The sequence below is a fragment of the Chrysoperla carnea genome, chromosome X, assembly GCF_905475395.1.
Source record: "Chrysoperla carnea chromosome X, inChrCarn1.1, whole genome shotgun sequence".
In the NCBI taxonomy this organism is placed as follows: domain Eukaryota; kingdom Metazoa; phylum Arthropoda; class Insecta; order Neuroptera; family Chrysopidae; genus Chrysoperla; species Chrysoperla carnea.
The window spans coordinates 36,346,250-36,359,471 of record NC_058342.1 but is presented as its reverse complement, the minus strand read 5'-3'; the positions used below and the strand labels follow the sequence as shown (position 1 = coordinate 36,359,471).

Below are 13,222 nucleotides of genomic sequence, written 5' to 3'. Positions count from 1 at the left end.
TTTTCGATTTAATCACAATTCACTCTCAAATTCCTCCCCGTTGAGTCAATTTTGAAAGACTTTTTAGCCCCCTACGAAACAGAAGCGAGAAAATATAGCACCGAAATCTGTCACTATCTTATAGTCTGACAACTACGAGTATTTTGTAAAATTTTCAGTCATCACTATAAAATCAAAAATAGTAAAACACACATTTGATCCTCTTTCGCTTAATTTTATTTTGAAATTGGTTTATTTTTGATTGGCAGGTGTGATTTTCATTTGTTTTTTTTTTTTTTTTAATGATTATTTTTTGGATAAAATCTTTTTTTTTTTCTCCATAAACTCAGAAAATACAATGACATATGTTGCATCTATATAATATTTCATAAGTCTATGGATAAATCATACTTATTATTAATTTTAAAAAAAAATTGTCCATTTTTTTGTTTTGGTATCAAATCGATTTGCGAATTTGAAATTTGAATTCAGAAAATTTTGGGTAGGGAGCGGGGTTTCTTAAGTAGTTGCATTTTCTTTGCGTGCAGAAAATGATACTATTGAACGTATTCCTTTCATCGATGTCTGAAAATAATTAACGTGAAAATTAGGTTTGTGATTTTTTTACAAAGTTATTGGCCATGTTTAGAGTACGCATGCGTTCCTTCTTTTATTCAGTTTATTAGAATGAATCCGTTCTTTTGAACCAATCAAGGAATCAAACTCAAAATAATTAATTCTACATTGATTGACGAAGGGGATTTTATGGGAATGATTCTTTGTACAAAATGAACTGTGGATGAAAATTTTGTACCAAAAATAATCCAAAAATTTAAAGAATCAATTGAAAGTGAACTTTTTAAGGTATTTGACGATCATTCAAATTTTTTGTGTCAAAATTAGTTATCAAAGAGTTTCATCACAATCTAGAAATTATTCCCGAGAATGTCGACCAGCAATTTGAATAACCGTCAAACAGAAAGGTTAGGAAAAACAATTTTTAAAAAAATATTTACATATTTACACAAATTTTGAAGAATTTTTGTTGTTCTAAACCACGGTTAGGTTAGGTTAGGTTACAGTGACTGTCCTGGGTGGGACATACTTACACCATGTTTTAAACCATAGTGTTGGTAAAGGAAGCCAATTTTGAAAATGAAATTTATACTTAATCATACTCTGTTTTTTTTTTTTCTTTTTTTTTCCATTAATTAAATACGAATGTAATCTCTAAACACGACCACTACTTTTAATTGTAATTTTAAAACAGGCACTTTAATATCTAGGGAGACTTCATTTACAACGAAAAAATCATCTTAAACGTGCCACGAATTTAGGAAATTCAAATCTTAAAACATGTACAGGTAAGGTTCAGTCTGGGTCCATTGCAAACAGTGGCTGATTTCAGCAATCACCAAGAGAAAACAATTGCTCACTAATGCACTGGACACTCCGCCCATGAATTCGCCATGGGAACTGATTTTAGCGCTGTCTAGTGGTAGAAAATAGAAGCTGTCTATGACAAGTCAAATTTATGTTCGTACTCTTATTTCAGTTGAAATTTGACTTGTCATAGACAGCTTCAATTTTCTACCACCAGACAGCGCTAGAATCAGTTCCCATGGCGAATAGAAAAGCTGGAGTTGGAGCTCGTTATAGCTTGTCTTTAAACTGGTGGCGCGACAAAACCGTGTTTTCTCGTTCAGCAAGTCTCATTGTTTTAGTTTTTTTAGCGCTACAAACCTCTATATCTTGTTTTTTTTATTAAAATGCCTTCTTTTTTTTTTTAAACCGATTTTTCGAATCTTTCCGATTTTTACGGACGAGTTAATTTTTTTAAATATGAAAATTCCTAGCATGTACCACAGTGGAATTTTTCTCAGAAGAAGATTTCTTTAAAACAACTATCGAACTTAACAAGTCTTTAAAATTTTATTTTGAGTATCGTGGTATTTATTTCAATAACTAAGTCTTTAGAAGATCATATATGTTTTAAATCAAGAATTTATAGTCGATAGATTTCTAATTACAGTTTATATCTATAATTCGAACTAAAAATCGCCATCTTTGATCTTAAGGTCACTAATTAGACGTTTTTCTATTTGACAACCACTAAAAAAGGTTTCTAAAACTAGACTAGACTAAGAAATCAAACGTAGGGAGGGTTCTCCAAGTCTCCTTGAGGAATATGACACTTGGCTAAATGACATAAAGTTGTGGAAGATAAACTACATTTAAAAGACCAGAAATCTTCAAAAATTTGCATGAATTTAGTAGAACATTGAAATCTTAATAACCGAATGATCTGTTGAAAAATGAAAAAGGTTGTATTACCTTTTTTTTGGAATTATTCAAAAAATCCTTATACATTTCCGATCTGAGATACCGTGAATAACTATCACTTTTCATAAGATGGTAGACATGCGCGGCAGCACCATCGAACACCCAACGATCTGGATTCTCCATGTTCTTTTTCGTAGTCTCGTACGAATGTGAGTCCACATTTATAGGACAACTGGCATCCGGTGCTAGATATTCATTCCATATTTCTTCGACTTTAGCTTGTACCGCAGATTGTGGTAACGCTTTTAATTCTTGTACAGCTTCCCAAAATTTTAAATTTTCCCCACTGAATTCCTTTTCTAAAAATTTCATAAAATGTTCACGTCCAGCTGGATCTTGTAGTACTTCTTGCAGACAGAAAGACCATCGTTTAACACGTCGTGCCGAGATATCTTTCGTTTGTTTCTCTTGTTCCCAAAATTCAGGATTGTCTGTTAGCCATGGATTCGATTGCTCTGGCGATACCAAAAAGTAATCGTATTCCACATATTGTTCATAATAGTTTATTATCCTAAAAATAAACAATACAGTTCATCTAGGTACAGAGTGTTTGGTAAAAATAGTGCAAATATTACTTACGCTTCAGCAACTTTCGATATTTTAATATTTCGACGTTCTAATCGTAATTTTAAGCGTGCATTTTGTTTTTTTAGCATACCCAATGGGTTATCATTTTGTGGATCGATATTTGGTGCCGCTGATTTATTACTAGACGTACCTAATTGTAAAAATTTATTTGCAGTTGCCGCACGATTCATACGACACGCTTTTTTTATATTTATTTCTGTAGTATTTACACAACCAGGCTAAAAACAAATCAAACCTTTCAAATTTCTTTCCAAAATCATCAGAAGCGGTTTAATCGTTCGAAATTATGAGAAATGCAAGGAAAAAGAAAGTTAAGCAGTCTTGAATAATGATTGAAAAATGGGCAACAGCGATCAGACAAGCTTTTTATGGCGAGGAGCGAGTTAAAAATAAGTAAATGTAGATTACTGACTTACCATTGGTCGATGTACATCCCAAAAAGCACGCTCTTGACTATCCAAAACTTTTCGTTCTAACTTATCACGTTTCTTATCAACTTTACTTTGAGCTTCCGCTTGCATGAATATAAATTCCCATTTACGTGAGAACATTTTTTGTAAACGAGCTAAATTTTCAGCTTCATAATCGGCCAACTCTAGACGAGTTTTATTTTGCATTGTTCGCTTACATAAATAAACAGCTAAAAATTTCATTAATCATTATTTATTACGAGAAAAAGTCTTGCAAAGTGACCGAATGAAGTTTCTAACGTACCATAATCAGTATTCTCAGGTTCCCAACAATTTGAGGGCCAAAAATATGGGGTTTGAAATCGATAAAAGGAATTATCATTTTTAACAGTAAGCATATGTTCATCAATTGGAAAAAAATAGCCATGCGCTGCCATTAAATGTGCTAAATGTAATGCTTCCGTTTGATCCATTTTTAAATTTTTTATCATCCACATAATCAGATCGGAACCAGTAAAAACTGATGGAATTTTTGACATTAAACTTTTAACTGTACGTACTGGAACGCCACTTACTTCATCTTGCATTTTCTCAACTATTTTTTCCATCTATAATAAAAAATTTTCATTATTTACTTCTTCTTTCACCGCTCAAAAGACATTTCGGTTTTCGAGGTAAAAAAAATAACAACACAGAAATAATTACTACGACCAGCAGGTGCAAATAACATAGAATGTTTGGATCCGAAACTTTGAATCTTGGCAGAGAAACTGTAACCGCTTTCTACGCTCCCTCTCACCACGAAATAGCTTCCCAGTAGCTTCATTTGATTTACAAATGATACCTTTTTAAAAAAAGGTATCATTTTACCTTTTTCAGATATTTACGTCTAGAGAGCCGTATGCGGCATACCTCTTGCTGTTCTTATCTTATTTCGGTTGTTATTTTTTATTACCCCGAATATTCGCTACGTACTTTTTGATACACAAGAAAATTTGGTATATTCGAAGCATCGTCTGTCGATATCGTTACTGGAATTGTTGAACTTATCGAATTACATGATTCATTTGTTGCATTTAAATTACTGCTGCTGGGCGTTGCATGGGTTGTCCCGCTTGCAGACGCATCTGTGCGATCAACTTTGTGTCGCGAAGCGAACTTATCAGAACTCATAGTGACCATCGCTCTGCACGTCTTTAAATTTCAATTCAAATGTCTCACAATTCCACAGTTCACTAAATTTTAGAAAATTTTACAAACAAATAAAAAAAAGTACAAATTGTATTATTCTAAAGGTTCCCATACACGTCATTTTTTTATCATCCAAGATTACATCAGTTTACCTTATTTAAGTTGAGTGAGTTCACCCCTCCGAGGTGGAACACACATTTATCATAAAAATCTACAAATTTAGTATTCTGACATGTAGTTACTATTTTAATTTAGAGAAGGAACTAATCGAAGAATCACTCAATTCCAAAGGCATCGGAGAACCTTAAAAATTATAAATAATTCACTTACGCCATACATATTTAATGAATACGTTCTTAGTAGGCGTACAACCTTAATCACGAGTCGCTCGTAAAAAAAATTGACGTCTATGGTCACCTTAATTCTAAAGCATTCCAACAAACTTTAACTTACGGGGATAGTTCATAAAAAAAGGGATAAATTGAGGATAGTTCATTCCAAATTTAAAAAGCTATAGATTTTTTAAGCCATATACAAAAAATTGGCTTCGAAACATCAAACAATATTAAAATTACCAACAAATTAACGTTGACGGTAAATAAAATTTACCCGCCAATTAAAAAAAAATTATTTCATTCCATCAAAGAGTTAAAAAAATGGGAATAAGTGGTCTCTAATAATAAATTGGGTAAGTGGGGTAATATGAGGTAATAGGAACAAAATGAAAATTGCATGCTTGGTTGAATTAATAACTCATGCACAAAATGCAACACACTAGATATTAAAATTGTGACGTCAATCAAAAATTATGACGAACACGAACCTTTTTGAATTCAAATGAAAAATCTGAAATATTGATAACATTAGCATTCAGCACCATTAAGCCCAAATTTATAATGCGATAAATAAATATAAATAAAACTATCGATTTCAAATATCCACAAACAACATTTCTCAAAAATACTCGAATTGAAAAAAATGAAAAAATATCAATAAATTAAAGGAAATCATAAAAGCCCAAAAAAAAAATATTCAATCCAAAGAAAAAAAAACGTTTTTTTTTTATCAAATTAAAAAATAACGTTGAAATTTTAAATAAATTTTGATCGACATGTTTGTATGTTATTTACTGTGTGTAAATTTGTAAATATAAACAAAAAAAACTGTACGTAGAATGCTTTACATTTTGAAAATTTTATTGTTTGAATTTGAAAAACGAATCTAGTTTTTTCAATTTTATAATGGACGACAATTTATTCTTGACAAAAACATTGTCAATAAGTAATTTTTTTATTTTATTAGGTTGGTATTTGGTAGCACTGTTTGATTATTCACTATTTGACGCATACGCAATCTGATACAACAAGGGCTTACAATCTAGTCAATTTAATATAAATCGCATCTGTCGTACAGAATTCGATTTTATGTAAAATATTGTTTCTCTTTTTGGCCTATCTTGAGTTTAAGAGATTGGAAACTGTGACCCCACTTGTGGAAATAGTACAGGATTCTATTGTTCCGATTTATCGTTTCGGCCAAAAATTTAGGTTAATCGTTCCTTTCCGTAAGGAATTGAATCGAGATGTACCTAATTTTACTTCGTCTTCCCGGCTATATCTTTATATAGACGGGTCAAGAAACTTTCTGGAGCGGAATCTTACAGATTTAGAATAAAGGAATCAACTTCTCTTGTTCAATACGCTTTGATTTTTCAAGAAGAAATCTTCACTCCGTCGAAACTACCAAATCTGTAATACGAAAGGTTATAGTGGGGCATAAATTGGTATTTTCTCTGACCTTTTCGTTTAGCATATGAATGAAATAGCCAGGGCTTCTACGGGTTGACCATGTTTCTAATGTAGTCGAGATACTATGGGTCTGCCACCTGATGTCATGAGTTTTTTTTTTTTAAATAACAAAATGATTAAGGGTGAATTTCCGAAAATGAAATGATTGGGGGTATGAATTTTCTAGGTGAATAGGCATGTAACCCTTGTTTATATGTCGCACGGCGACAAATTGATTGTAAACGGAACGTTGTAGATGAATCATTCCAATTTTTTGAAATATTTCAATGAATGTGTCATTTAAGAACAATATCGAATATTTATATTATGCAGTTTTGATAACGAACAATTTTGATTAGAAAGTATCAATAAACAACATATTTATTCAACAATTATTTTGAAAAGTATTTGCGATAAAAAAATGAAAATTGATTAAAATTTATAAAAAAATTCTACTCATATTTAATAAATGAATAAGTTATCAACATTCAACTTCAACTTGGTTGGTCTTGATTCAATTCGAGTTAATTCCAACATTTACTTGTGGATTGTAACATGAATATTGTTATCTTTGTTGAACTAATCACATTTCATATATATCCATCTTGTATTAGTCATTGTGGTTTTTCGCACAAGAACACCACAGATTATATACTGCACGGAACAGACGACAGTCGACGGAAGCATTGAAGGCATCGCCCATGATAACATACAAATTGAATATTCATTTATTTAGGAATTATATACGGTTATAGCTCGAAAACTTCCATAAACCCAAAATTTTATAGTGCTTTTGATCGAAATTTGTGCGTGGCAAGTGTTTTTAAGGACCTATTGAAAATATATATATATATATACATTTCGTATATATATATAAATTGAATTTGATTTAAAAGTGTTTGAAAATGGTCATGGCGGCCTAATTTTTTTTCTCATTGTCAAAAACGTGTGTTTTTTGTTTTTTTGAAACTATTGTGTTTATTTTGTAAGTGAATTTTTCATTTTTTTTTAGTGAACATTTTCTGCCAATTTTAGAAATTTCATGTTTTTATTGAATTTTTTTTTATCTAATCCTTTTTTTGTTAATTATATATTAAGGTTAGTTTTATTTTTGCACTAAATTAACTTCATTTAAGTTAATTAAGTCTCAAAAATTCTTGATTAAGTCATTTTATTGATGATTCAGTGTACTGTAATTCGTCTGACAGTTTTCTGACTAAAGTGGTGACTAACCTTTTTAAACAGTTTTTTTTTTTTTTTAATAATTGAACTAAAGAGGGCGCCTACTTAAATTTTTAACTGAAGATTAATTAACATTTTTAATTAAATTTGTGGTTGTTTCAACGAAATTTAATTCAATTTAAGTTCATTTTAAGATGGTTGGTGTTAATCGTGAAATGTTACGATTTATTTATAACACCGGAAAACCTCACTTTATCAGATAACAGAAAATTACTTTTTGATTAGAAACGATAAAAAAGAACTCTTTTTAAAATGATCTGATTCATTTAAAAAACTATTTGTAGGATTTCTTAACTATACGAAATACACCAACAACCTTAAACTTTAACAAAATGTTTTATTCAACCTTAAGATTATCATTTTTTTCATTAAAATTTTAAGTGAAATTAGATGATTTTTTTGCATATATTCCATAAAGATTTCTAATTTAAACCTCCAAATTTTGGGTAAACTTTATTCTGAAAGCCAGAAATTCCAAAATTAGTTAACATTTATTCAGAAGAAACCCATTTTCTGGATACATTTCTGAAGAAGTATTTTCATTCACAGAATGAATAAAATTTTATATCAATTTCGATTCATAGATTAATTTTTGGATTAATACGTGTTTCGTTTATAAAGTAGTCATCATCAGTATGAGTTAGCTAGCTCTAGTCAGAATCTCCAGCTCCTGTGGAACCACAAGACCAGAACTACCACTCAAAGTCGTGACACACGCTCTTTTTTTTAGGGTTTTAGCTTTAAGGTTTTGTTTTTTGAAGGTCTGTTTTTAATAAAAATTTTATTCTTCTAGATAATTTGTTTTTGTTGTAAATTACGCAATCACAAAACACTGCCGTAGTCGTAGCCGTAGCCGTACTGAAAAAATACAAATAAAAAATGCGTGAATACAAAATAGTGGTGTTGGGTTCTGGAGGTGTCGGTAAATCAGCATTAACAGTGCAATTTGTGCAAGGTATATTTGTTGAGAAATATGATCCAACGATAGAAGACAGTTATCGAAAACAGGTCGAGGTCGATGGACAGCAATGTATGTTGGAAATATTAGATACGGCTGGAACGGTACGTATTTATTATAATCAAACACAAACATTACAAGCCACAAATCAAAAACACCAACAGATTTTTTCGAATCAAACCTAAACATTTTTGCCTTTAAATAAAGTACATACTTACAAAGTGTTCCAGTAAAATGTATATGTCATTAGGTTGATGTTCCAAGAATCGTTGGTTCATAATAAATCTAGTCAGATTATAAACTGTCGCAGCGTTGCCAACCCAAAATCTGTCTAAGTGGTAGATATGAACTGAAAAGTTGGTAGATCTAGTTACTTTGAATTACTCAAAGTTGGTAATCTACCAACTTTCTATTCTAAGAATACTCAAAGTTGTTAGATCTACTTTAAAGTTGGTAGAGTTGGCAACGCTGAACTGTCAATAGATTGTGAATTTGTTGAGACTATAAATAAGACTTAAAATCTAACGTGTTTATTTTCGTTAGATTATAAACTAACAATATTGTTAGTTTATAATCTAACGATTTGAAGTCACTAAGTTAGATGTACAATTTGATCTATGAACCTTCCTGAATATTTTTAAAAAGAAAATGGCCTGGTAAGTCGAGGTACAAATGCTGACAGAACTAATCGTCCAATGACAGAACTAATCGTCCAATGTTATTGAGTCTTAGGCATTCGACTACACGAATTTGTCATAGAGCTACTAAGTAAACACGGAAAATTTGTACATTAATGTAAATTTTACTGCCGATTACTTAGGACTGGCCTGTTTTTTCTCTAAACTGTACAGTTTTCGATTAAATTGCAAAAAATTTTGGAAAACGTGGAAAATCATTGATTTTTTCGAAATCATCATTTTTGTTCTTCCGTGTATATGAAAATTTGTATTCTACAGATAAAAAAGCTAAAAATTGACACAAAGGTGGGTGGGTGACATTGCTGTACCCAAAACTTCAGTAAATTTCACCCAACTTGACTAATTAATTGAATCACTATTATTTTCAATTCTTTCTATTTAGATTTCTTGTTATTTTCTTCATGTGAACTAAAGTAGTTTTATAAGTCTATGATATGATAATCATAGACTGTTGTTTATCAACGCAACGTAATTAATAATAGTTATATAATCTATTTCCTGTTCAAATTAATTATAATTATTGTTTAGTTTTAAATTAATTTATTATAAATAATTTAATTCTGTTTAGTTTCAAATGAATTTATAATTATTTAATTAAAAACTAATGAATAATTATGATTAATTTTAACAGGAAAGTGAAATGATAAATATTAGTCCAGTCATTACGTCGGGAAAAACGGGGTAGCTAAGCATATGAACTTAACTAACTAAATTTTTAATATTACGTGGGGGAGGCCTAGAAAAGCTTAACTTCGATTCGTGGATTTTCCGCCATCTTGAAAAAAGGGATAAATTCAGTTTTCCTAGGATATGGCTTCTGTTTAAAAATGTGCTAAGAACCCAATTGTGGACGTTAGCGATACAAAAATCGAGTTCCTTGACGACATTTTAATAATTCTGGCTTGTAAAAATAACGTAACGTTTACGAATTTTATTTGAATGTAGTCTCAAATAAAAAATATGTTTTTTAGGAACAATTTACTGCAATGCGTGATCTCTACATGAAAAATGGACAAGGATTCGTATTGGTATATTCAATAACTGCACAATCAACTTTCAATGATTTACAAGACTTACGTGAACAAATTTTAAGAGTTAAGGTATGTGTATGCCCCCATTTAACATGGCACATGGCACACCTTGGACATATTGTATATATAATTAGTATTTGTGATCTTTACAGGATACAGATGATGTGCCTATGGTTCTCGTAGGTAACAAGTGTGATTTGGAGGACGAACGAGTTGTGGGCAAAGATCAGGGCGGTAATTTGGCGCGCCAGTTCAACTGTGCCTTCATGGAAACCTCTGCCAAAGCCAAAATTAATGTTAATGATGTATGTATTACTCACTATTACTCGATTTTAAGTTTTAATCATTTTAATTGTGATCAAATTCTTAAAAATTTATTTAAATTATACAGGGTGTAACATAAATTACTCTGAGGGCTTCAGGGCTTTCTTTGACAGTTCTCGGTATATTTCAATTATTTGGAACGTTTTTTGTCTCATAATTGATTCTTTTAGGCTTCGATAACTTGAACTTTGATAAAAAAAACTCCACAACTTGTTTTCTCATGAGATTTGAATAAAAAAAACAATTTCTTTTCCAGATATTTTACGATTTAGTGCGACAAATAAACAAAAAATCGCCAGAGAAAACAAAGAGCAAGAAGAAGAAACCATTATGCACGCTACTTTAAAAGTATCGAAATAAAACAAAATATTTTTGGAATGATGCGAGTTCAGAAAAAATAAAACAAACATTTTCAACAAACAACATTTATTATGAAAGATTTCATGAAACCAAAATGAAAATATAGTTTAAACATTTAACAAAACATAAATAATTAAACATACAAAATATTAAAATAGTTATTAAAAATAAAACTTTGAAAAAAATATTTAAAATTGTGTGGGTTCTAACTCTCAAAAATTTCAAGTCAAAATTCGGGCGTATATGTGGAAAAACCAATGATTTGAATCATTTAGATATGTCTCATTATTATCTTTAATATTCATATATTTCCCTCTTTCTTCTATCTCTTGCCTCTTTTTTTCAGCCGAAAAAAAAAATCGTTTTGTCTAAAAGTAAATATAGGCACTGAATTTTTCCAAAAATAGCACTGAGAAAAACAAAAAAAATTTGTCTCCCAATTTTATTAATATTATTACGCTCTTTATATATGGCTTGGAAAATTCATTTAAACTTTTTTGGGAGTAAGATTTGTTCGTCCCACAATCGTCAAATTCGAATTTGTACCAAAGATAATATTTATTTGACACCCACATTTATTAAAAAAGAAAGTAAAAATAATCATCTCTCGAAAATCTTGTACAGTCTCCAATTAATTTGTAAGTTTGTTGTCGTAAAACGCTTTCAAGCACACATCATCCTCTGGGACACACACGCTCGCCGTCTTCGGCGTCTGTGATTCACGTACGTATTCCTGATTTACAATGTAGACGTTATCAGACTGATGACGAATACATTGTAGCTCGAAACGTATTGTTCCTTACATTTAGAAAAAAAAACTAACATCGCATGTTCGCCCTAAAAGACGTGATAGAGCGTCCTTGCGGCTGCATCTGGGACACATTAGAATCCGATCTGGTGTCACGTAAAAAAAAACACTTGTAAACTAAGTTTTAAAATAAGTTTAAATGATTTTTCTGAAAAAAATAAAACCAATGTTAATACATTTATATATATATATTTGTTATACGCATGCGTAAAAATTAAAATATATCAAGATACGCGCACGTCACAGACGAAGGCGTTAACTATCCGTACGTATGATGTAAATATTATTATGGTGTAAGAGTGAGATGGAATCGAACTTTGGGCTAGTGTGGTAGTGGCGTTTTTTGACCCGTTTTGTCGCGCAAATTTTTATTTTAAGGTTTTATAAGTTTTGTCTTTTTATTTTATTTTTTAACTTTTGAAAATATCGATTCGATTCATTATTTACATTCCATTGGATAAAAGGGCCTAATACTCTGCATCCATTAATTTTAATCAAAGTTTTTAAATATTCCCAACTTTTTGGTTCCGAAATCGGAGAAAAATTTAGGATTTTTAAGATCACCATCATATAAGACACAATTTCGTAAAATTGTGCTGTGCAGATTAAGGTCGAATTGTGAATCGAATTTGTATTTTATAAAGAAATTGATGTGATCCCGTAAGTCAATTGAATATCACTGCCACCTAATGACGAATATTTGAACTATCTATTAGTACGAGAGGGCCTTAAAAAATGTCTTGTATCCAGCAATGTAGCGTTTTGAAATAAATTGAAAAAGTTGGGTTCCTAGCACCTAAACCAAGAGGTCTTCTGTGCCCTCATTGAGAACAATCTGTTACCCGTACTCGAAAAATGAGCGGTTGATAGGTGCTATTTTAACTAGATGCAGTTATAGGATTCTGTCGAGGTCACATAGAAAACCCACAGCTTTTCCTCCAGAATTGCTGCATTCAAGGTTTCTGATCTAAATATTCTATTCTTGCCTTCCTGTAAATTTCAGCGGGTGCAAATAATATCGTACTTCATACAAGCCGTACAAGTGGGATCATCAGAGATTCCCAGCAACTAGAATTTTCTGGAAAATAAGACATTTTTTGAAGTCTCCGTCTCGTATTCTCGACTGTACATTATATTCTTTCATGAGGGTTCTTCATATATTTTAATTTTTATGATACGGAATCATTAATTTTTGAGCATTTATAAAACAAATTTTTTTAGTAAAACTATAAATGTCTCAAAAAAAAAAAAAGTATAGGCTTTTCTATTATTGATTTTCAAATTTTCCAAAAGAAAGTAAAATTGTGTTTAAATCATCTCAATAATTTATATATTTCTGTTAAATTAAGAAATAATTACAGGGTGTTTCAGAAAAGAATGCATACGGAATTCAAGTTTGTTTATTTATCTCACGAAACGTTGCGCTTCATTGCAGCGCCTATAAACGATTCGTTAAATTACATTCTTTTCTGAGATCTTCGAGAAAAAAATTCTTTTTTTTTT

General features: G+C 30.8%; 2 protein-coding genes across 2 annotated transcripts; one reads left to right on the top strand and one right to left on the bottom strand.

The window, feature by feature from the left end:
* Positions 1–302: 302 nt before the first annotated feature.
* Positions 303–5,504, bottom strand: LOC123302636 (regulator of G-protein signaling 7). Its single transcript, XM_044885666.1, has 7 exons — positions 5,335–5,504; positions 4,296–4,555; positions 3,625–3,928; positions 3,327–3,550; positions 2,902–3,128; positions 2,314–2,833; positions 303–564 (listed from the first exon to the last, which is right to left on the bottom strand). Exons 2-7 carry the CDS (start codon positions 4,500–4,502, stop codon positions 499–501), a joined length of 1,548 nt encoding a protein of 515 aa, XP_044741601.1. The 5' UTR covers positions 4,503–4,555; positions 5,335–5,504; the 3' UTR covers positions 303–498.
* Positions 5,505–6,889: 1,385 nt separating this feature from the next.
* Positions 6,890–11,058, top strand: LOC123302668 (ras-related protein Rap1). Its single transcript, XM_044885710.1, has 5 exons — positions 6,890–7,283; positions 8,334–8,602; positions 10,168–10,296; positions 10,380–10,532; positions 10,808–11,058. Exons 2-5 carry the CDS (start codon positions 8,420–8,422, stop codon positions 10,895–10,897), a joined length of 555 nt encoding a protein of 184 aa, XP_044741645.1. The 5' UTR covers positions 6,890–7,283; positions 8,334–8,419; the 3' UTR covers positions 10,898–11,058.
* Positions 11,059–13,222: the final 2,164 nt, after the last annotated feature.